This window comes from Notothenia rossii (genome assembly GCF_949606895.1).
Source record: "Notothenia rossii genome assembly, chromosome: 2".
NCBI lineage: Eukaryota > Metazoa > Chordata > Actinopteri > Perciformes > Nototheniidae > Notothenia > Notothenia rossii.
Genome location: NC_136904.1, coordinates 52,618,303 through 52,642,586, shown reverse-complemented (window position 1 = coordinate 52,642,586; position 24,284 = coordinate 52,618,303). Strand labels below are relative to the sequence as shown.

General features: G+C 41.5%; 1 protein-coding gene across 1 annotated transcript; it reads right to left on the bottom strand.

The window, feature by feature from the left end:
- Positions 1 to 1,896: 1,896 nt before the first annotated feature.
- LOC307027910 (galectin-3-binding protein B-like) lies at positions 1,897 to 24,283 on the bottom strand (the record flags this gene model as incomplete). Its single annotated transcript, XM_079662604.1, has 5 exons — positions 1,897 to 2,255; positions 3,980 to 4,144; positions 4,300 to 4,359; positions 23,887 to 23,922; positions 24,271 to 24,283. Coding segments are annotated over 5 exons (405 nt in total), but the record flags the coding sequence as incomplete, so codon positions are not given.
- Position 24,284: the final 1 nt, after the last annotated feature.

Sequence of the window (24,284 nt, the reverse complement as noted above, 5' to 3'; positions counted from 1 at the left end):
ACACGGGAGGAAACATGGGGAGGCTTTTTTTATGCGGAAGTTAAAATGTCTTACAAAAACGACGCCAGATGTCACTGTAGTGTATATTTATGTATATTTTTTGGAAAATCTAGTGTACACATCATTTTTCTACACATTTATTCACTGGTGTCTCTAACCTACACGTTGCTCTTTAAGATATTCATTGCTATCGGGATGTTAAGAGCATTCCATGGAATATAACAAGTGTATCTCGAGACGGTTTCTCAAACTTACCTACCCCAACTTTAAGAAAAATACATTTAAAAACAGTAATTAAAAAGCAACACAATCTACCTGCATTGAAATTACTCTAAATGTGTAATAACGTGTTTTAACCAGTAGGTGGTTCGGGTTAAAAAGCTGTGAAGTTTACAGTGTTAACACAATAAAATATATTGCTGTTTCCGGTTTAGTTTATGACGGATATATTTTGTTATCCACAGACGATCACATATTGTTTTGATATTTGGGAAAAACCCACAGCAACACAGAAAAGATGGTCTTAACATGACCCAGCTGTCTAGTTAATAAAAAAATCATAATCTCAAACAACATATTACTATTAACTTTATTGTGAAATTAAAACAGAACGGTAAAAGAATAGTTTACGGTCTATTCTGAGGCCCAATCTCTCTATATAAATAAATAACTAAGCCAGATGTGTAATATTTAATGCAGCCGAACCATTTATTACAATGCATTTATGTGGTGACTTTCAAAGAGTAAAGCAAGCACTAGCTGAATAAAGTATGATTTTATCTTTTACGAAACGGAGGTCAACCAATCACAGAGCTTGAGGACTAATCACGGGGTTTGTTGAGCAAAGCGCATGGTGTAGTCTTAAACGATAGCTGAGGATTAGGTGTCTTCGGCCATCCTAAACTCCGATTCAACTATTTGTTTCTCAGAGTCGAAGGGGAAAAACACAAAACCATTGTACACAATTTAAACCAATCAATGTTGTGTAATTAACAAGGATATAACTTAACTTTTCAAATACTTATTTTAAGTTTAAATACATGATTTTATTTTTCAAAGTTCATGATCCTCATACCTTCAAGTACATTCTGTGTTATCTCACTGACTGACTGAGAATGAGCAGTATTGGAAGTATTCTAACATTTCACCAGGGTTAGGGTTAGGGTTGGTCTAAAAATATCAGTTCCACCTACCAATGTATTCATCATACATCTATCCTAAAGATTTGAATGTTATCATTAATTTAAGATTAAAACAAAAATGTGCGTTTTACATCCTGTGAGACCTCAATGTGAGCAAATAGATTCTTGAGTTTTGGCCCAAAACTTTTTTGTGAATTCATAATGACAAATCATATTTTCTTTTGTTTATTCTTGAGTTTAAGTTGATGTAAATGGACACATGAGTTCACAGTAACTTTGAACACAAAAACCTAATGAGTAAATCCTTCAGTCACATCTGCTAAAAACGTCCCTGAGATATCTGGATAAAATGGTTGTGATGAACAGCACGAAAAAACAACAATGGGTATCAAATAATAAAAAAAGCAATTATAATAGTCATTTATAAGCTAAGAACGTTGTGAAGCCACTATATATTTACTCAACATGTGTAGTTAGAGCATGTTGCCTGAAGCAGGTAGGGAAACAGTACTTTGTGAGTTGTATCAAAAACCATTCTCCAGCATGACTCGTGTCCTTCAATGGGACCTCTTGATATTTGCAAAGCCCTCTGAGGTGGTGTATGGTGGATGGCAGACTGTCACTGAAGGCAAGAGAGGACATGTGGAGGAAGGGGATTGATTCTGATGAGGGCAGTGCAGCAGTGATTTGGGGTTGAATTGGGGATACATATTATTAATCCATTGAGTACAGAATGAAGAAAAGATGCCAGAGATATTTTCCAGGAACATTTTTATGCCATTGTCAATTTTACAGACAGAACTTGTTAAGTGATGCAGTGACAATTTAACTAAAAGCCATTTTATATGCTGTGTTTCAATAACATGAATTTAAATCTAGCTGTGGACATCATTAGTAGCAGCACAATTAATTGTTCATATCCCCAGTGAGACATTTGCATATTGTCAATGAATGGTTTTGAAACACATTCTTCAGAGTGGACCTAAACACACAGCAGCCCAGCGTCCTCGTTGTGTTTGCAGTCGTTAACACCCACTCCCCTGTGACGGCAGTTAAAGATGTTTGACTCTGTTCCCAAACATTGCAGCTCATCCAGCCAGATCCTCCCGGTCCCTACAGAAGGACAGCGCTTTTTTATTTTTTTATGGTTCCAGCATGGATGTTTACCATGAACTGCATGGCAGTGAAAAGGCAAAGAAAGCTACATCTACTGCCCTGACTGGGCAGTAGATGTAGCGGACATCAGTAGGAACAATAACTGCTTCACTGTAACAGCACTTGTTAGTTTTAGGTGTATATATATATAGTGGACAGGGTCTCCAGTAGGAACAGATAGAGTTGCAGTATGATAGCAGCAGAGAGGATTTGCTCTGTGTAGCACACATTACACAGGGGGCAATCACAGTGGCTCTCTGACAGCGGCTTTGTCCATGCTTTAGATAGCTGTAAGATTACTGTCTGACTTCATGCCAATTATTCAGTAATCCTGTTATAATAAAGTCAAAAACCCTCTGATTTCGCTAATATTTTGTCATGCATTTCTTTACCTAACACCACCCACCCACCCTCCCATACAAATGCAAGTATTACAAATGTCATTAATCATGATTAATCACAGATTATTTCTGTGATTAACGCGTTTACATTTTTTAAGCGATTACAGTTTTTCTCGATTGCTAACACACAAACATTCTACATAAAGCACAATTATTTTAACTGACACTCAACGAGCAAAACATCGGCTCAAATCTCCAAAACTCTAAACATGTTTTCAGCTTTTCACACAATTTGCAAATCAACATGGCACTTTTTGCAAACCACTGCACACGTTTCTCCACGTAAGACACAGGAATCTGACATACAGTCACGTGTTAGCAAATACAAAACACTGATATTCAAAATGCCTCACACATTTGAAAATAAAATAAAAGCAAATGTTTTATTTATGACTGTCAGTAGCTCGCTCTACATTACACGCCAGTGTCCTGTTTCAATTTACTTTCTGTGGTTAGGTGCAATGAGTGATTATTACCAGTATTTATGGTGTGCTAATATTTCACCTTTTATATTATAATAAACTGGACAAAGTGTTGGAATTGTGTACTTGTCATACATTGGCCCTGTCAAAGATGATCAGCTGTTACTTATGTAATTAGTAATTTATCCATAAAATAATATATATCATTTAACTCATACAAATAAAATCCAAGGTGCATGACAAAATGTCCTTTATGTGCCAGCAAACACTCAACCATGTTGCTCTCTTAGCTAGTTAATGAATACATTAACGCCATGAAAAGAGTTCTCTCGAAAAAACACAGATGTGAGCTGCTGTTGGATGTGAGCTGTTGGATGCTGTTGGATGGTTGTGTGGTGTGGTGCTGTTGGATGGTGGTGTGGTGCTGTTGGATGCTGTTGGATGCTGTGTGGTGCTGTTGGATGGTTTTGTGGTGTGGTGTGGTGTGGTGTGGTGCTGTTGGATGGTGTGTGGTGTAGTTGGATGGTGTGTGGTGCTGTTGGATGCTGTGTGGTGCTGTTGGATGTGAGCTGTTGGATGTTGTGTGATGCTGTTGGGTGTGAGCTGTTGGATGTTGTGTGGTGCTGTTGGATGTGAGCTGTTGGATGATGTGTGGTGCTGTGTGGTACTGTTGGATGTGTGCTGTTGGATGCTGTGTGGTGCTGTTGGATGTGAGCTGTTGGAGGCTGTGTGGTGCTGTTGGATGTGAGCTGTTGGATGCTGTGTGGTGCTGTGTGGTGCTGTTGGATGTGAGCTGTTGGATGCTGTTGGATGCTGTGTGCTGCTGTGTGCTGCAGAGTGGTGACCTCAGCAGACTCACCTTCGCTGGCAATGAAGGTGCTGACGGCGGTCTGGAAGCCGAGCATCTTACAGATCACCTTCCCATCCACGGTGTCGAAACTGTCGTCACACACGGTGCCCCATACCCCGTTATGCTGCACCTCCACCCGGCCTCGAGATGGCCCCGGGACCAGCCGCACCAGCTCTGTGAGGACACAAAGAGGGGGGGTCCAAGTGGATATACGCAGTATTTATAATATACTGTATGCATATATATATATATATATATATATATATATATATATATTCACTTATTGACTCACTTGACTATTGACTATTGTCACTCACTTATTGACTTACTCTCTTGTGTTATTCCTGGGTCTCCCTTGTCTCCTTTGGCACCGGGAAAACCGGGGGGGCCTGTGGAGGAAACATGTTTATAGAAATATATCTATGGGAATCGATCTTCACAACACACTGACAGTTTACATGAAATGAGGTACACACTCCATCAAAGGAGAATGTCCTAATGATGTATCAAAGGACTTTTGAACATGGTGTAGTACAGGTGTCAGCAGGCTGGGAGGCCTTTACAGATGAAGCGTTTCATTTCAGAGGCTTTCCCGTGCGGGTCCGTGATCTGCCTGAATCAGTCCGAATGAAACGGCAGCTCTCAGCTGATCAGGTGAGTGTTTACCAGTGTTGGGACAAACGCACACAACTACCTTTTGCGGTAACTAATAATGTTACTAGTTAACTATTCCCATTCATACATTTTGTGATCCAACTGAACCGAATCTCCCTGCGGATGTAATTTACAGGCGAATACAGCGATGTCCTCTCACAGTACCATGGAAAAGTGAAAGTGACCAGAGAGGAGTGATGATTGGTTAACGCGGGGTAACATTTCAGGGTAAGCCAAACAGAGACAGAGTTGGGCGGGTATTGCCTTAAGGGGAAAATACACAGACACACAAACACTTGCTAAGGCTAACACACACACACACGGCAACGCCCACCACCAGCACACACACACACGCAGATGCAAGTATCAGCGAGAGCAGCAGCGCATTTACAACTTGGAGATATAACCACTATTTTCAATTTGTGGGGATAAAGGACGCACAAAATATTACCGTCAAATGTAAACTGTGTGCAGGACAGAAAGCATTGTCCATATCGAATAACGCCGATCTCCTGAAGTCGCCAAAGACCCCACCGTCTCAACCACCGGCAGTGACCCAGATGGAGCAACACCATCTATTTTTTTAATTTGCACATGTCACCCAGAGTCAACTAAACAGCTTGATTGCTGAAAATAGTTTGTTTGTCGTCAGTGTCAGTCTGACTGTTTATTATTTATCTAATTGTTACTGCCAAAAGAGTCTAGTTCTTGTTTAATTGTTACACTGCCAAAATAGTGTAGTTGTTGTTAATGTGTACACTGTGGTGATTGACATTATTCACTCACGGATCTATGGGTTGGGGTATTGTTCTGCACGGACATTTTAGTGAACCGGAATTCCTGTTTCCGTCGGTCATCGCTACCTGGGCATGAAGTTGTTTACAATGGTTTTCAGATGCTAAATAAAAGTCTAGCTTGTACCTTTGATACCCCGCCTCGGACTCCCATCTCTCGGCACCACAACACTGCCAAAAGAGTGTAGTTGTTTTTATTTCATATTGCACTACTTAGAACTTGATTGTTGAGGCCACAATAAAGATGCCTGCTTTATTGTTATTGCACAGATCACAGGTAATGAGACAATGAAATGCAGTTTAACTTCTAACGGTGCAACAAGCAGTAAAGTGAAAAGTAATGTACACAATCTACAGAATAAAATATAGAATTAATTGAATTATGAATAAATAGTGAGGGGTATGAATACACAAGATATACACAGCAGCCTGTGAGCAGTATTAACAGTGTATGAATATGCTAAGATATATAAAGTAAGAAAACGGTAAGCAGTGCAAGTATAGCATACATGCCAACCTTTCCAAATCCAAAAGAGTTTGCGCGTGGCAAATGCGTACGCCCAAATTAGGTAATCAGAAGAAATGGAACCCCAGTAATTACATGTATAAACCATGTATTTAACATATATTGCATCATTTTATGCATTTTTCAGAAAAGTGGTAGTTTGGTAAACAGTGACATCAACGACGTGTCTGTTCTGTAAAATGCCCAAAAAGTAAAAGAATGGGAGATAAATATCCCAAAGTCTCCACATTGTATTATATTTTTAATGTGTTTCTGGTCCTCTTTCAGTTGAGACAGTATAGATCAGGGGTCGGCAACCTTTTTGATATGAAGTGCCATTTAAAAAAAAAAATGTTATCAGCGTGCCAACGATCGATAATTATCAACGGGGGGGGGGGGGGGGGGGGGGTTGACGAGCTTGACGAGCTTGACGCTCGTCAACTATCAGCAGGAGGGCGGGGGAGCCTCGCTGCGGGGAAGCAGTGTGTGGACCTGTCAGCGCAACTTAGATGATGCCGAATTTAACAAACACATTTAAATAATTGGTTTAAACGGCATAATGATAAGGACGATCGTCCGTTCTGTGATTCTCCAGAACACACAAGTTATGATATTAGGGTCATGCAGAGTGAGATGAGATCGCTGTCCCTTTAAGAGAGAGAGAGAGGGGTGCGGCTTGTGCATGTGTGTTTGTGAATGGTAGAGCGACAGTGAGGGAACGTGTGTATGTTTCTGGAAGTGAAACGGGAAAGCAGAATAACAGAGGTCTGTGATGTATTTTGTGAAACAGAAGAACAGCTAAATAAATGCAACGTCCTCCCAAGAAGAACTCGCCTCTCTCCAGTCATTTAAGCTAAAGTGGGTTATTGAACCTGAAGCTTGTTGCTTCTGCCCTCCTCGACTACGGTCTGGGAGCCGACAGGAAAGTTCAACACACAGATGGCCAGTCCGCCCCTTTGTAGCATATTATTTCGATGAGAGATGAGCAGATCGCCACTGGGCTTTCAACTAAATAAACACAGCCACGCAAAAACTGCGTCATTTGTACAGCTCCTTATGGGTACTGCAATTAGTATAGTGCTGTCCTCCGTGGTGAAACGATCAGCACTGCACCACGGAGGAAAGCGGCAGAAAGTCACATGGAGATAAAGAGAGCGGGGCTGCGTTGCGTGCATGGCTTCCTTCTGCAGGTAACGGGGAGACACGCTCTGGCGGCGGTCTCGCGGTCAGGATCCGAAAATTAATTTAAATATTTTGCACACTTATTCCACTTATGCCTAGTGTGCCACTGGTTACGGTGCCGCGTGCCAATGCTGGTGTAATAGATATATGTCATGGTTGATGACCTTCCGGGTCTGTCCAGCAGAGGGCGCGTGTTGCTTGCCGCGGGTGCATAATACATAAGACTTGAAGCAAGCTAACATCGTCTCTGTTTCCTTTGTCTTATATTTTCCCCATATTAGGTGAGTTCATCCGTGAGAAACGTTATATATGTAGACTGACTGTGTATAATATTAATGTGAATAGTGATAGTTGTTAGAGGTATTTTTGGAGGGTTTCTCTAGGTTCTGTAATTGTTGTAGCTGTGTATGCTAGCTTTGCGAGCGCCGTTAGCTATGCTAGCGCAGCTAGCTATGATAGTGTAGTTTAGCTCCAAGAAGGGGAGTTTGGGTGTTAATTTGGATATGTATGTTTGTACTGTGCATTTAAAAAGTGACATCTTGTGTGTTAAATTGGATGTATGTTTGCAGTACGCGCATTGTTAGTGGTTGTTTTATATCAAGAATCCATGTTCTGTATTATACAGCGTGCTATGTGTACCATGTTGTTGGCGGGCATAATACATAAGACTTGAAGCAAGCTAACATCGTCTCTGTTTCCTTTGTCTTATATTTTCCCCATATTAGGGGCATAACATTTGGAGGCGCTGCTGGGAGATTTGATTTGAGGACCATCCCTGAGTTGTTAGTGGAATCCTCTGATCAATCATCCCCTTAAACAACCCAGTCATCGGAGAAAGGAGCTTGGAAAGGCAGTCGAGGTCGTTTTCAGACAACGTTGGTAACCTGCATCCTGAAGTGTGAAAAGTCACCACTAGGGAGCAGCAAAAAAACCTAATTAAGTAAGATAAACCCTCATTTGCTATTTCTGCCCACTTCTCTGATACAATGGAGGCTGAATTGGAGAAGCTGCAGCTGGACATTACAGGTGCATTGTATACACTGACTGTTGAACAACTGATTAAAGTGTGCAATGAACTGGAGATTTCAGGACCGGATAATGTGCATGTGACTGGTAAATCTCGCAATCAATTAATTTCTCATGTCACAGAGCATAATGAACGTGAAGAAATGGCCGAGCTAGAGGATGAAGGCATGTCCGAACTTCTTAATGTGCAGGATATCATAGACAAAGCCAAAATTACAACAAATGTACATGACAGTGTCAAAAGGGAAGATCTCCAGAAGGAGGTAGAGGCACTAAGGTTGTCATTACAAGAAAAAGAAAATGCAATGCATGACCTAATGAACACAAGCATGAACCACCCTGCCGGGTTCAGCCCCCCAGGAAGAAATCTGGCCCAAGTACTCCCCAGTAGTTCTATGTGGCGCAAAGATCTTAAGATCGCAGGCCAAATAGGCGAGCCAGGACAAAATGATAGGCTCACATTTTCTAGTCTGGCCAGACAAATTGAAAATGGCTTTAGTAAGGGCTACCCAGAGTCAGAGATCATTGATGCAGTAATCCGTGCCATCACACCAGGCCTGCAGTTACGGAGTTACCTTGAAGGGAAGGAAAACCTTACACTGCCTGCCCTTCGCCGAATTCTCAGGTCTCATTACCAGGAGAAAGGTGCCACAGAGTTATACAAACAACTCACCTCTGAGGTTCAGAGTAGTAAAGAAACGCCTCAAAACTTCCTGATTAGAACTATGGACATGAGACAGAAAATCCTGTTTGCTTCTCAAGAAGCCGAGTCAAACCTAAAATATGACCCAGCACTAGTCCAGAGTCTCTTCATGCATACTGTCCTGACTGGTCTACAGAATGACAATATTAAAAGTGACCTGCAGCCTCTCCTCATGCAGATAAGTACTTCGGATGAGCTGCTGCTGGAGAAAGTGAACATTGCGTACACCAATGAAAAAGAGAGACAGGATAAAAAGAAACTTGCTGCCCCATCACGAGTAACAAATGTGAATACAGTCAAGTCCACTGAAGTTCCGGTGGAAATGAAAAGCACCAGCCAGCAAAACACAGTTACTCTGCCCACTGATCTGCTGTCAGAAATCAAAGGAATGCGCTCTGACATGGTGCTGTTGCAAGCCCTGAGAGCTGAGGTCTCCCAAATCAGAGAAACGATCCAAACGGCCACATCTGCACCCCCACAGCATCCCTCACCAAGCAGAGAACCAGCTAATATTTCCACCCCTTATCCTGTGTTTTCACCCCAACAACCCTCTCCCTATAGGGCTGAATTCAATGCCAACAGCGTGTACCACCAGCAGCCACCAGCAGCAGTGCAGGAGTACCGACCGGCATTCCACCCGGCACGAGTAAGAGAAACGGCTCAGTTTCAACAAGGGTATGCACCGCAGCGATACTACCCAGCACCACGCCCCCGACCTAGGTGTGTTTCCTGTACTCATGCAGGCGAAGAGTACTGTCAGCATTGCTTTAGGTGTGGAAGCAGTGAACATTTCAGAGCAGGTTGTAAGGCACAGAGGGTAGAGGGACCCACTAGGCGGAGCCCTTTAAACTAAGAGGGGTTGCTCCCATGGGACATGCAGCAACCGGCCACACAGATAAGTCCCAATCTTGTGCAAATTGCAATGAAGAGAAAAAGAGTAGGGAACTACAATACTGTTCAACTTGCAAAATTAAACTGTATTGTTCTAAAGAATGTCAGGAGAACCATTGGCCTGCACACAAAAGGCATTGTAAGACATACACATGTTCAGGTATTAAGAAAGCGACACAGTCACATGACAAATCCAAGCACAAACAAAATATTGCAAAAGAAAAAACAGCTACTGTGAGAGAGTTAGTAGGGAACAAGTGCCTCATCAGGTGTTTCCTACACGAACAGAAAACTCAGGCCCTCTGGGATACAGGCTCACAAATTTGTGCTATAGATGAGGTATGGAAAGAAAGCCATCTAACTGATGTACCGCTAAGAGATGTAGCAGAGCTAATTGACCCTATAGACTCTTTACAAATTGAAGCGGCCAATGGTACAGAAATGCCATATGTTGGTTGGCTTGAAGTGTCCTTTAAACTTACTGCAAGTGATACCGAGTTGCTAATACCCATGCTAGTGCTAAAAGGTAACCAACAGCAGTGTCCCATTATTGGCTTTAATGTCATTGAGCACCTTGTGATAGCCAGTCAGCCAGGCCAGAAAAGACATGGGGATAAAGAGAAGCTTGTACAGGCAGTAACAATTGCCTTTCCTCATCTTCGAAAAAACAAAGCAAAAGCCTTTATTAATGCTGTGAGTGTAGGACAGACATGTGACTATAACGTAAGAACAGCAAATGAGAGAGTTAGTGTGCCTAAACGTAACTCCATTCAACTCGAGTGTCGAGTACAGGCTCCATTTTTCAAAGAGGATAAAACTCTGGTTTTTGAGCCAAATGAGAACCCACAATGGCCTGAAGGATTAGAGTTTTGTGATACTCTTGTGTCCGTGAAGGCAGATACAGTCCCAAGAATTATTGTTAGTGTGCAAAACACAACAAATCATGACATTACGATGGCAGCAAGAACTATTATTGGAACTGTACAGTCAGTCAGATCAGTATATCCTGCAAACATATTTAAAACAGACCAAAAACCTGCTGCATCAATCCACCATGTCAACGCCCAGATCTCCAGTGAAAGCCCCCCTGTGCATGAGCAGTGGGATCCTCCTGTGGATTTGACTCACCTTGATGAACACCAGAGACAAATAGTCAGTCAGATGCTAAGAGAAGAATCAGACTCATTTTCCAAGTCTGATGACGACATAGGCTGTGTGGAAAACTTGCAAATGAAGATTTCACTACAAGATGCTGAGCCAGTGTCAAGAGCCTACCGCTCTGTTCCAAAACCCTTATACAAGGAGATGAAAGATTACTTACTGGACTTGATAGCACAAGGGTGGGTTGAAAAGTCCATGTCTTCCTACTCCTCTCCAATCGTCTGCGTAAGAAAAAAGGACGGAACTCTACGTTTATGTATTGACTACAGGGAGCTCAACAGGAAAACCCACTCAGATCGCCATCCCATCCCCAGAGTACAGGACATTATGGATAACCTGGGAGGAAACACACTCTTTTCACTGCTGGACCAGGGTAAGGCATACCACCAGGGTTTCATGGCCAAAGACAGTAGACACCTAACAGCCTTTGTGACCCCCTGGGGCCTTTATGAGTGGGTACGAATCCCGTTTGGACTCATGAATGCCCCTGCAGCATTCCAGCGCTGCATGGAAGAGTGCTTGGAGGGCTTAAGGGATGAAATATGTGTGCCATATCTTGATGATGTTCTTGTGTTTAGCAGGACATTTGAGGATCATATCAATGCTGTCAGAAGGGTGCTGCAACGGCTGAGGGAGCATGGGATAAAACTAAAGCCCAGAAAGTGTGACCTGTTTAAAACACAAGTACGTTACCTTGGAAGAATTGTGTCTGCTGAGGGAAATAGAGTGGACCCTGCCGATACTGCTGCAGTAACGGCCCTGAAAAACAAACACCCAGGAACTATCGGTGAGTTAAGAGCAATAATGGGACTATTAAGTTATTACAGGCAGTATATCAAAGATTTTTCACGTATTGCCTGTCCCTTGTATGACCTGCTTAAAGCACCTACAGAAACTGAAATGCTGAAAAAAACGAAAACAAAAAGAAACACTAGAGGAGTTTCATCCAACACACCCATCAAATGGACTGACATGCATCAGTTAATATTGGAACAGTTGATAGACTGTCTCTCGCAGCCTCCTGTTCTAGGTTTCCCAGAGTTTTCACAGCCATTTGTCCTCCATACCGATGCTTCCAACCAGGGATTGGGGGCAGTATTGTACCAAAAGCAAAATGGAAAGCTTCGTGTGATTGCTTATGGTTCACGTACTTTAACAACAGCAGAGAAAAATTACAATCTACACTCAGGCAAATTAGAGTTTCTTGCCCTCAAATGGGCAATCACAGAAAAATTCCGTGATTACCTATACTATGCACCATTCTTCACCGTCTACAGTGACAATAACCCACTTACATATGTACTGTCCACTGCCAAACTGAATGCAACAGGTTGTCGATGGGTAGCAGAACTGGCAGACTTCCATTTCATAATTAAATACCGTCCTGGTAAGGAAAACATTGATGCTGACAGTCTGTCCAGAATGCCTTTGGACGTGGAAGTATTCATGGATGAGTGTACAGAGGAAATGTCATATGATGTGATTGGAGCAGCTACACAAGCAGTGGAGAACCAGGATGAATCCAGTGTGTCATGGTCCATGGGTGTCTCATTAAGTTGTGCAGCATTAACTGTAGACGCATCCATCATTCCATTGACAATAGGACAGATCAAACATGACCAAAGAAATGATCCCAATGTTGGAGCAGTGATTCAGTACAAGCTGGCAGAAAAGAAGCCATCAGGCTCAGAACTCAAACAACTCAGTTCACAAATCTTATGTCTGCTAAGAGAGTGGGACAAGTTGGAGATGAATGAGAGTGGAGTGTTGTACAGGAAAACTTCAAACAGAACACAGCTTGTGCTTCCAGAAAAGCACAAAAGTACAGTATTAAAGGAGCTCCATGATGAAATGGGCCATCAAGGTGCAGACAGGACTACATCTTTGGTACGGGACCGGTTTTACTGGCCCTACATGCAACGAGAAATCGAAGATTATGTCATGAGGAGATGTGTGTGCCTCAAGCACAAGAAACCAAGCCGTCAGACAAGAGCGCCACTGACGAACATTGTCACCACTCAACCGTTTGAGCTTGTCTCAATTGATTTCTTGCACCTTGACAAATGTAAGGGTGGTTATGAATATATTCTTGTAATTGTTGACCACTTTACACGTTTTGCCCAGGCCTACGCCACGACTTCCAAATCAGGAAAAACAGTTGCAGAAAAAATCTTTAACGACTATGTGCTGAGATTCGGCTTTCCGACAAGAATACACCATGATCAGGGTGGTGAATTTGAAAACCAATTGTTCACACAATTGAAAAAGTACTGTGGAGTTGCTGGGTCGAGAACCACTCCCTACCACCCACAAGGAAACGGACAGGTCGAGCGGTTTAACCGAACATTACTCCAGATGTTAAAGACCCTCACAGAGAGACAAAAGACTAACTGGAAAGACTCACTAAATAAACTGATTTACTCCTACAACTGTACTCGTAGTGATGTAACAGGTTTCTCACCCTTCAACCTGTTGTACGGACGCTCTCCACGGTTGCCAGTTGATATGCTGTTCGACTTGACCGTGGAGCAAGGGGACAGTAATCATCATCGTTACATGGAAAAGTGGAGGCAGGGCATGGAGGAGGCATACGAGATCACAAGAGAAAATGCTCACAAAGCTGCTATGAGAAGCAAGACACATTATGGCAGTAAGGTGAGAAGCTCAGTATTACAGCCTGGTGATCGTGTATTAATCAGGAACATGACACCTCGCGGTGGTCCTGGCAAACTGAGAAATCACTGGGAAGATGCTATTCACACAGTTGTGCGTCAAGTGAGTCAAGATATCCCTGTTTATGAACTCAGACCTGAGAGAGGGACAGGGAGATCAAGGGTTTTACATCGTAATCTTCTCCTCCCATGTGACAACCTGCCGCTGGAAACTCAAGTACAGCCACGTGCAAAGAGAAAGAGTGTGGAGAGAAATGAGGAAGCGGAGCAAACAGGGGAGGAGGAAGAGGATGATGAGTATTATCTAGCACCACTTAAGCAGCAATCAAATCCATGCCCACCTGAGACAGTGAATCCTGCGTGCACTAGTACACCTGTGGAGCTTGAATGCATACACTCTGAGGAAAACCTGTCAGCTGAGCCAGAGAAAGAACAAGAAATGGCACACGAAGTTGGGTACTTGCCGGAGGGGGAGGACAGCTACGTTGAGGACAGCTATGTTGAGGATCTACCTGTGGAGAATGACAGCTACGTTGAGGATCTACCTGTGGAGAATGCTGTCCCATCACCTGCTCAAAGTGACCCCAGTAGTAAGGAGCTTCAAGGGCATCGACGACAATGCAGACGACCAAAGGTCTTCACATATGATAGGCTTGGCTCACCAGCCTGCTACAACATAAAAGCACCACCTCTGCATACAAACTTAAAGGTGCCATGGACACACACTGTACCGCCATACCACTTTCAGCAGTACTATGGATATGAGGGTAGTGACATTGCACACCATTGAACTGAGTAAATGCACATACATTACACTCAAAGAACACATAAAAAGGAAAATGGACGGCAGAGGTCACATTCAAAGTGATTGTTGACATGAGATACATTTATGGGCTGTGTTTTCACACAATATATCATTACATTACACTGTTACAGTCAATCATATCTCACTCACCTGTTTTAAAGGAGTGTAGTTCACTTGGACATGCTGCACAGGCAGAACTGTTAACAAGGTAGCAACGGACTATGTTGAAACTATGTGTGACAAATGAGGTCAAAAACAAATGTATGAAAAGAGTTCCAGACTGTAACATTGCACTTTATAGGTAAATGTACTAAACATGTTTAGCCTGAAATAATGCATATTCGAGACCGTTTCTTCTGGCCACATATGCAACAAGAAGTAGAGCACTCACACACACAACATACATTCAGGGACTGTAAAAAACAAAAACAAACGGAGAGCTTGTGAACATATGTTTGTCATACAATGATGGACTTTCTACTAAGCCAAGGGCTTAAATGTGTAAATTGAGTGTGTGCACTTTTGCCAGACTGAACAGTGAGCGTGGTATGTGTTTAATAAATGTTATAGATGTTGCTGACATGTAGGCATAATATTGTGGATTAGAATGTCGGGACGACATCTGTTTTGAAGGGGAGTGTGTAATAGATATATGTCATGGTTGATGACCTTCCGGGTCTGTCCAGCAGAGGGCGCGTGTTGCTTGCCGCGGGTGCATAATACATAAGACTTGAAGCAAGCTAACATCGTCTCTGTTTCCTTTGTCTTATATTTTCCCCATATTAGGTGAGTTCATCCGTGAGAAACGTTATATATGTAGACTGACTGTGTATAATATTAATGTGAATAGTGATAGTTGTTAGAGGTATTTTTGGAGGGTTTCTCTAGGTTCTGTAATTGTTGTAGCTGTGTATGCTAGCTTTGCGAGCGCCGTTAGCTATGCTAGCGCAGCTAGCTATGATAGTGTAGTTTAGCTCCAAGAAGGGGAGTTTGGGTGTTAATTTGGATATGTATGTTTGTACTGTGCATTTAAAAAGTGACATCTTGTGTGTTAAATTGGATGTATGTTTGCAGTACGCGCATTGTTAGTGGTTGTTTTATATCAAGAATCCATGTTCTGTATTATACAGCGTGCTATGTGTACCATGTTGTTGGCGGGCATAATACATAAGACTTGAAGCAAGCTAACATCGTCTCTGTTTCCTTTGTCTTATATTTTCCCCATATTAGGGGCATAACATTGGCACGCGTGCCAGGGGTTGCCGACCCCTGGTATAGATGAAGGATGTGTCAGGATGTAGAACTCTTGTGTGAACATTGAATAAAGCCACGTTCATATTCTTGTTTCATGTTGTTGACATATTAGAGTCAAAGGTTTGCACAGAGCGAAATATCTTTGTGTTGCGCCATAAATCAGAAAATACTGCATTAAAAAAGTCATTTCCTGCATTTTTATACTGATAAAGTGTGATATAAATAATGTACAGGCTTTCAGATTGCTGTAGTTCACTAAACACATTAACGACATGTTTGGTGTTGAAAATGTAAGAAAAAGTGAAAGAATGGGAGATAAATATCCCCAAATCTCAAAATTGCATTATATTTTGTATGTGTTTGTGGTCCTCTTTCAGTTGAGACACTGTAGGATGCTTCCGGAAAAGACCAAACACTGGATGTCTTTCAGTCGCCAACATTTGTTTTCGAGACACTGATATTAACGGGGAAATCCTGCAGGACTCAAATGCCTCGTCGGGGGTAACGCTGCCTTTCCCGCAGCGTTACCCCAGGTCTGCACGTTGTTTCTCTTTCAGAAACACAGAGGACTATTTGTATGATGCGATCACAGACCCGCTGCAAACGGTGTCCACCAAAAGTCGAGTCCAGTGTCTATGGAGTGTCATTTTTATTTGTTATAGTTTGGGAAGATTGAAAATCGGTAGGGAAAGCCAGCTAAATCGGTAGGCGGTAGAAACATGTCAGAAGCGGTAGACTACCGCCCAAATCGGTAGGGTTGGCAGGTATGTAGTATAGTATAAAATATATAGATATTAGTTTCATGATAAACATTGTGGAACAATGATGAAAAATGTGAATGGAAGTGGCGACGTAAAACTGACACAAAACAACAACAAACTTTTGCCGAGCCAATGGAGAGTTTCATCAGCAGCGGGTACAAACCACCAATGAGCGCTCAGCTCACCAGGGAGTCAAGAGAGTGAATTATATCTGCATTTTCTCTTTTGAGAAGCCCCCACCCCCCATGTTGCAAACTCTTTGTTTAAAACTAATTGGCCATCGGAATGTGTGGAGTAAGTCTCCCAAGGGGGATGCTCACATTCCACAGCTCCCCCCCCCCCCCCTCCTGTGATCTCCCAACCCCCAGTCCGTAGGTTTGTGTTCGCTGCTGTTAGGCTGTTAGGCCCCGCCCCCCGCACACAGAGAGACACAGGGAGATCGCTCTTCTGTAGTGAAGAGAGCGGAAATAATGATATTGCAAGTTAGAAACGTAAGATGCATTTTGACAGACAAGATGGCCAGTCCGCCACTGCACCCAGCCCAGCCTACGTAAACTGTCAACGGGGGGAGCCTCGCTGTGGGGAAACGGTGGACCTAGTGTCCCGATCGGAGTGGGAATAATAATAATAATAATCCGTGCATTTTATCCATTAATTTCCCCAACATTGTGGTAAAAAAAACACACATTTAATCCATGTTGGTGTACTATAACTACAAAAAGCATCGGTTTGTTTTCTCATCAGGAAATGCAGACCGGCTCAAACAAACGATTTTTAGATCATCATCCTCACGATCATTTAATGTATCATATGTTCGCCGAATTGACATGAAAGCACTAATAAATGTAGTTTCATCCACTTGAGTTTACAACTACAAAAATAATCGATTTGTTTTTATATCACATCCTACGGGAGGAAATTCAGCAGCTCTCACTAACGATTTTTAATCCTAATTTAATCATCATCTTCACCACGATCATTTATGTTTATGTTCGCCGAATTGACATGAAAGCACTGACAAATATGAATATACTTAGTCAACTTCATTAAAACGTTATTAACGTGCCTAAACTCAGTAATTCACAATTTCTACGCATGACAACACACTTTATCCGTGTTAGGCTCTCTCGCCGCACAGTGAAGCATTCCCGCACTGACGTCACTTCCGGCTTCCCCCAAAACTTCAAAATGAGTCGAAGGAATTTCCCCGCGATGTTCGAAATTATTGATATTTATCGGAACGGTATCGAACCTTCTTTTTTAAACTGACAGTTCGAGGTGACTAGTAGCCCAATATTTCATTGCACAACAGTTGTTGGGATGCTGTCACAGGCTCTTTAAACTGTCGCACTTTCTGTTGTTTCTATCGCGCATTGCCGGTATGAAAGGGTCTGTGCCGGAAATATCAGACATTTAATAAAAGTGAAAAACAATGAACACGACTTAACGTATTAATAATAATTAATTATATTTATTCCGTTTGGATCTAGGATTTTTGACTTTGTTTAGAGCAGTGATCTTCAGCAGAGAGCTAAGCGCTGTCAGACCGGACCTAACCCTGAAAAGTATTATCATTTGAAGTTAATCATTATGTTATTCATATTAAATACATATTGTATTTTTACAACTTGTATTTAGAAATACTCTGTTGTAATTATTGATGCATAAATGTGTTCATCCATTCAATGTGGCATCTGCTATAATGGGGTTAATGTATGATATTACTTAATAATACAATACATTATAGTATATGATATGATAATTATATTTTAGTTTTAGTCATTTCTTATTTCATAGTTTCTCATTATTATTATTTTTATTTTTATCGCTCATCTTATTTTTGATTTTATTAATCTGTGTGAATCTGTGCTATCCTGTTTTTCACTCTTACCCTGTTGCTGTTTGAACTACTGAATTTCCCCACGGGGATTAATAAATGTCCATCTTATCTTATCTTAATGTATAACTTGATTTACTTCAATCTAATGTACTGTATAAAAACACCCCAACAATATTACAAAAAATATACTGCATAAAGCAAACTATATACTAAAATATTGATGTTTTTTCATTATAGTAGCCTGTGAAAACCATAACAAATAAGTGATTAAATGCTACAGTATTCAGCAAACACAACTGCAGAGCTGCAAACATTGCAAACAGACTAAGTTCTACAACACCCAGTTGTCTTTGTGTATTTGTGAATGAAGCGCCATCTCATGATTAAATCCTGTAATTGAACAAATGGGGAAATTTGGCAACGCCCTCTAGCAATTTGGCAACACCCCCAGCCACTGGGATCCGCTGGGCTTTTGACTGGGACACACCCATGTGAATCCTATCTGGAGTGCTACATCTGTACATGTGAGTGCATATCAATACTGCCACTTTGAGACTGCTAGATAATTTAGACTTCTGGATTGCAAAGAAATTTGTTGAGAATATTCTTTTACAATGTTTTTAGAATATTTTTGGGTTAAATCACATTTTAAACATTTTAAGCTTTTAATGTTAAACTCAAGCTAGTGTTGTTGTAGTAGGCAAAGACAAAGGAGTCTAACTGGGCTAAGTAACATTAAGTGCTTATGTCTCCTTCACCTTATTCAGACATGTGTACACTCTCCATATTATGAAAAATATAGATGACATACACTTGTAATTTCCCAACTCAGCCTATTCCCTTTCTCATCCATTTCATCAACACATCCGTAACAACTGGCTACTTTCCAAACACTCTTAACTAAACAAGTTCTCACTCCCAACCCGTCACATATTGACGGACGGTCAGGGCCCCTCCCCGTCACTCTATTACGTACACGGTACCCCTTGGAAGTCAGTTTTCAACGGGCAGGGCATCCCATTGACTTGCATTGAGCTCCCTGAACGTTGGTAATAGAGGAGTTGGGATCGCGGCGAAATGCTCTCCGCAGATCCATTCTCACAGCGTTTATCAACCTTTTTCTTACTCAATATCAAGCCACAGTTATTGTTTTTACTGCTTTATTTTAATTGAATAATGTAGGACTTTTGTTGCCGTCAGTTATGGGGAGAGTAGGGGCTCAGAATACTGAAATCTGTATCGTTTCATCGTTTTTTCCTTCTAATTTTGTATTCTTTTCTAAACCACCCACTGTTATTTACTCAACAATAACACATAATTATCCTTGTGTTTATTTATTTGTTTGATTAAAGGTGGGGTAGGTAAGTTTGAGAAACCGGCTCGAGTACGCTAGAATTTGAAAATACACTTCCGGAACACATCTGCCACGTCCTTACAGAGCCCCTCCTCCAACACACACGAAGGCGCACATGACCAATGAGGCCGCGAGATAAATGTGTGCACAGATGGAAGGCTGACAGGCAGGTAGGCCATCCAGTTATTTTAGCCGGGCCGGCTAAAATGATTGGTCGTGCTTTTTACAGTACTACGGCTTCCACAGATGACATTTTTTAATGTATTTATTGTCAAAGTACTTAAGATATTCATTGCTATCGAGATGTTAAGAGCATTCCATGGAATATAACAAAAAGTGTATCTCGAGCCGGTTTCTCAAACTTACCTACCCCACCTTTAATAAACACAAGTTGGAGTCCGTCAGGACCGAGGGTCGGAGCAGCTCATAGTAGTTGCTTTAGAGAATTTTACACCAAGTAAGTATTCTCTCCGCTTCGCTTGACAAACCCTGTGATAGTCCTCAAGCTCTGTGATTGGATGTTTGAGTGTGCGCCGAGGGTTACGCCGAGCGTCGAACAACACTTTGAAATGGGATGGAACCACGGCAGACTGTCCAAAACTAGATTTGAACGGGTCCACCCCGTCCCAGGGTAAGCCTGAAACATGCAATTGTTAAGGTTCACAGGCAAATATGGCAGTAGCCATCGATCATATTACATTACATTACATTGCATTTAGCTGACGCTTTTATCCAAAGCGACTTACAATAAGTGCGTTCGACCAACAAGATACAAACTTGAAGAAAACAGAATCATATAAGTACATCAGGTTTCATAGAGCTAAAACATGTCAAGTGCTACTCAACTGGCTTTAGATAAGCCAGTCCTTTATTAGTATATAAGTGCTTTGTTAGTAATTATATCGCTCGAAGTGGAGTCGAAAGAGATAAGATATACTTTATTGATCCTAAGTTGGAAACATTTGCATTACATCAGCATGTGTAACAGTTGTAAATATGCAGTGGTGTTTATTTGTAAATCATTTAGTATAATCACATAAATTCTGTGTTTTATATTTAATAATTCTGTGTTCTTTATTTATTGATTGTTCAATACCTGACAAGGTCGGAGATGAAAAACCTGGGTCGCAGGTTCCTCAACAGTGCATTACAAGACATCTATCAATATGTGTGTATACCTCCACCATTAAACTGTCATATTCTGCACATTTCTTATACTATCTACATACATCTTATAAGAGTATAATACATATGTATAATATCAGTTAAAATAAGTGCTTAAACATACAGTAGTTAACATTGCAGGAAAGCAATATATTAGTACTTTGTCAGGCTCAATATGTATACCCCAAAGCTTTTTTCTTATTCAAAATAAGACCTTAACCTAAAGTATTCTTTAATTTTTAAATAAAGCCTTATTAGTTTGTCTGTCTGTGTCTCCTATTAATATCTAATAATAAAAATAATACATTTAAATAACGTGCTTTAACCACCAGGTGTCCCTTTCTATCAGCTGTGCACCGTTATGGTGTACATATACCAATATACCGATTGGATCAAATATAAAAGTCAGCCGAATTAGTATTGATACTGCAGGGAGACGTATTGCGTGAAGAGAAATTGAAGATTTTGTTTGATTGCTGATATATTTATGATCCACGTCACATATTCAGTTTCGGTGGCAGTTATTCCTGTTTGTCTAGAAGTCTTCTCACCAGGGCTCTATAAATAGCGAACTATGGCAGATATGTAATATTTTATTCAGCCGAACCGTGTATTACAATGCCATTATGTGATGACCTTCAAAGAGAAAAGCAAGCACACTCGGAATAAAGTATTATTTTATTTTAAAAAAATGTTTTCGGATTTCACATCAACAGGAAGTCCGGTTAACTATAATGTCCGTGCGCAACAATGCCCCAACCCATAGATCCGCGGGTGAATAATAATCTCCACACCACACATCCCTTCACATTTAAATTTACATTAAAGTATTTCGTGAGGCCTTCTAAAATGTTTCTGTTGTAGTTGAAGAGTTTGTAAATGATTGCGTTGCACAATCGCACAATGGCACGTCCATTAATTCCACAACCACACATATAGATTAACATCGATTTAGTACATTAATGTAGCCTTTGTTTCTGCTAAAAGAGGTGTCGACCAGCTGGGGCAACAAGAAAATCGGCGAAATCGAGTGAGACTATTAAAAAGTAAATAATTATTATATTAATATTGACAATAACAACCGACTTTCGGGGTAGCATTTTGCCGGGGAGCGTTCTCATGGCGTCTATTATCAACGCTATGGGAGGTCTATGAAGGTCTATGGGACGCCCTGCCCGTTGAAAACTGACTTCCAAGGGGTACCCTGTACGTAACAGAGTGACGGGGAGGGGCCCTGACCGTCCGTCAATTTGTGACGGGTTGGGAGTGAGAACGTGTTGCTTAACGAGGCAGAGAAGAAACCCACACTTAGACCCCGTTTACACGAGGACGATACGGGTTGTATCCGCATAGTTTATCTTGTGTATAGCCGTAACAAAACGAGAGAAACGGACCCCGCAAACGATAACGGGTCCCAAGGTGGATAGATCTGCAAACGGAACGCTCTGGAGGGGCAAACGGCTCCGTGTGTACGCCTCTATACAATCATTTTCTGATAACGATGAAAAAGCCCCGCCTCCCTCTCCCCACGTGTCCCTCTCCCCACGTCTCCTGCTCAGAGATCAGCTGCTGGGCTGTCAGAAGAGGGGGAGGAAAAGAGAGGCTCCGTTTATTAATCTTATATTATTATATAGAGTCATTATCAATTTGTTTTAAAGCTCAATAAATAAATAAAAAGACCTCTTACCGGCACTTTTCAAATTTTGTCCGGAAGATTTAAACTTTAACGGACATGTTGAAAGAAAATGTTAACCGAAACTCTGCCGCATGGTTCCCTCATCCCTTGGAAGAAGCAGAGAGGTGGGTGTTTTTCATCTGCTGGTGGACTACCGGAGAGATTTACAGCAGGAGCACACGCCGTCCAGCGCGGAGAATAAACAGAAGGGCAACCATACTACTCCGGGGTCTTCTTCGCTGCTTTTGGTGTATTTTGTTGCGGCAGCAGCGCCACTTACAGGCCCGGCATTTGTACTACAGGGTATCCAGCGGTCTCGTGTGAACGGACAAGTTAATTGAGCCGAATGCGTGTGAACGGAATACTTTTTTGAAAACGCATACGGTGCAAACGTTCCCGTGTAAATGGGGTCTTAAAGGTGGGGTAGGTAAGTTTGAGAAACCGGCTCGAGATACACTTTTTGGTTATAGTCCATGGAATGCTCTTAACATCCCGATAGCAATGAATATCTTAAGTGCTTTGACAAAAAATCCATAAAAAAATGTCATCTGTGGAAGCCGTAGTACTGTAAAAAGCACGTCCAATCATCTGAGGCGGCCCGGCTAAAATAACTGGATGGCCTACCTGCCTGTCAGCCTTCCATCTGTGCACAAACTTATCTCGTGGTCATGTGCGCATTCGTGTGTGTTGGAGGAGGGGCTCTGTAAGGAAGTGGCAGATTTTTTCCGGCTGTGTATTTTCAAATTCAAGCGCACTCAAGTTGGTTTCTCCAAAATTACCTACCCCACCTTTAATACTTAAGATGTAAAAGCTACAGACATGTCTCTTATTCCTGTTCTTTTTGTAAAACTGGAGTTTTTTTTGTTCTCAGATATCATTCATACATTTAAACCCTGGTGTAGGAGCCATTTTATTGGGTGTTGTTGGTTTCTCAGTTTACCTTATTTATATGTATAGTGCAATATTATTTTTGAAGACTTGGTAGCGGGGTTTAGCTGCACCGGGTGTATAAAGGGGTCACAGGTGATAGGAAATGACAAGGACACAGGAGGAAGAGCATACCAATTCTACACAGCCCGGCAGATGCTCATACCACAACCCTTTGATTTGTCAAAGGGTTGTGGTATGAGCATATATATTATACCTATATTTAAACCTTGGTATGTAAAGCAAAAATAAAACATCATTCTAAACTGCAGCAAAAGCCCGGAAATTCATCTGTTTGTGTCTGCGTCAGGATCACTCTAAACCCTCCTGTGAAGTAATGGCAAAAGGATATAGGACATTGGAACATTACAATTGCCATTACACCTGGTGTTAAATCTGTTCTTCAACTTAATCTGATATGTTTTTTGATATTTTATTAGTTTTTGTTATTCTATGTTTTATGTTAATGTATATGCTTTGCACAGTACATCACATAAGGAAGAAATATGATTCTAACTGAGGTTTCTCTAACCTTATTAGACTCTCACCTTGAGTTCCATTGAAACCTGGAGGTCCTCGTACACCTGAAGACAAGATAACAAAAATACATCTTAAGAAAGACTCTTGCTGAACATCACTGAGTGGGTTCAATCTACAGTTTAAAGAAATATTTATGTTTAGAGGCCAACAAACACTTGCCCATAATGTTAGTGTTTAATAAATTGAGTCCGTTCCAACTGAAACGCAAGCAATGATTGACAACACTTAGAATGTGCAGCTCAATGAAGTGCCTCGACTTTTCAGGGGGATAAAACTCCTTGAAATAAATAACGACAGGCAGATTGGTCTATAACAGTAATTTCAACAACAAAGTATGAACACAAGCAACTGGCTCATCAGATAATAGAACAAAACACTGTCCAAGCACTTACCTTGGGCCCCCAGG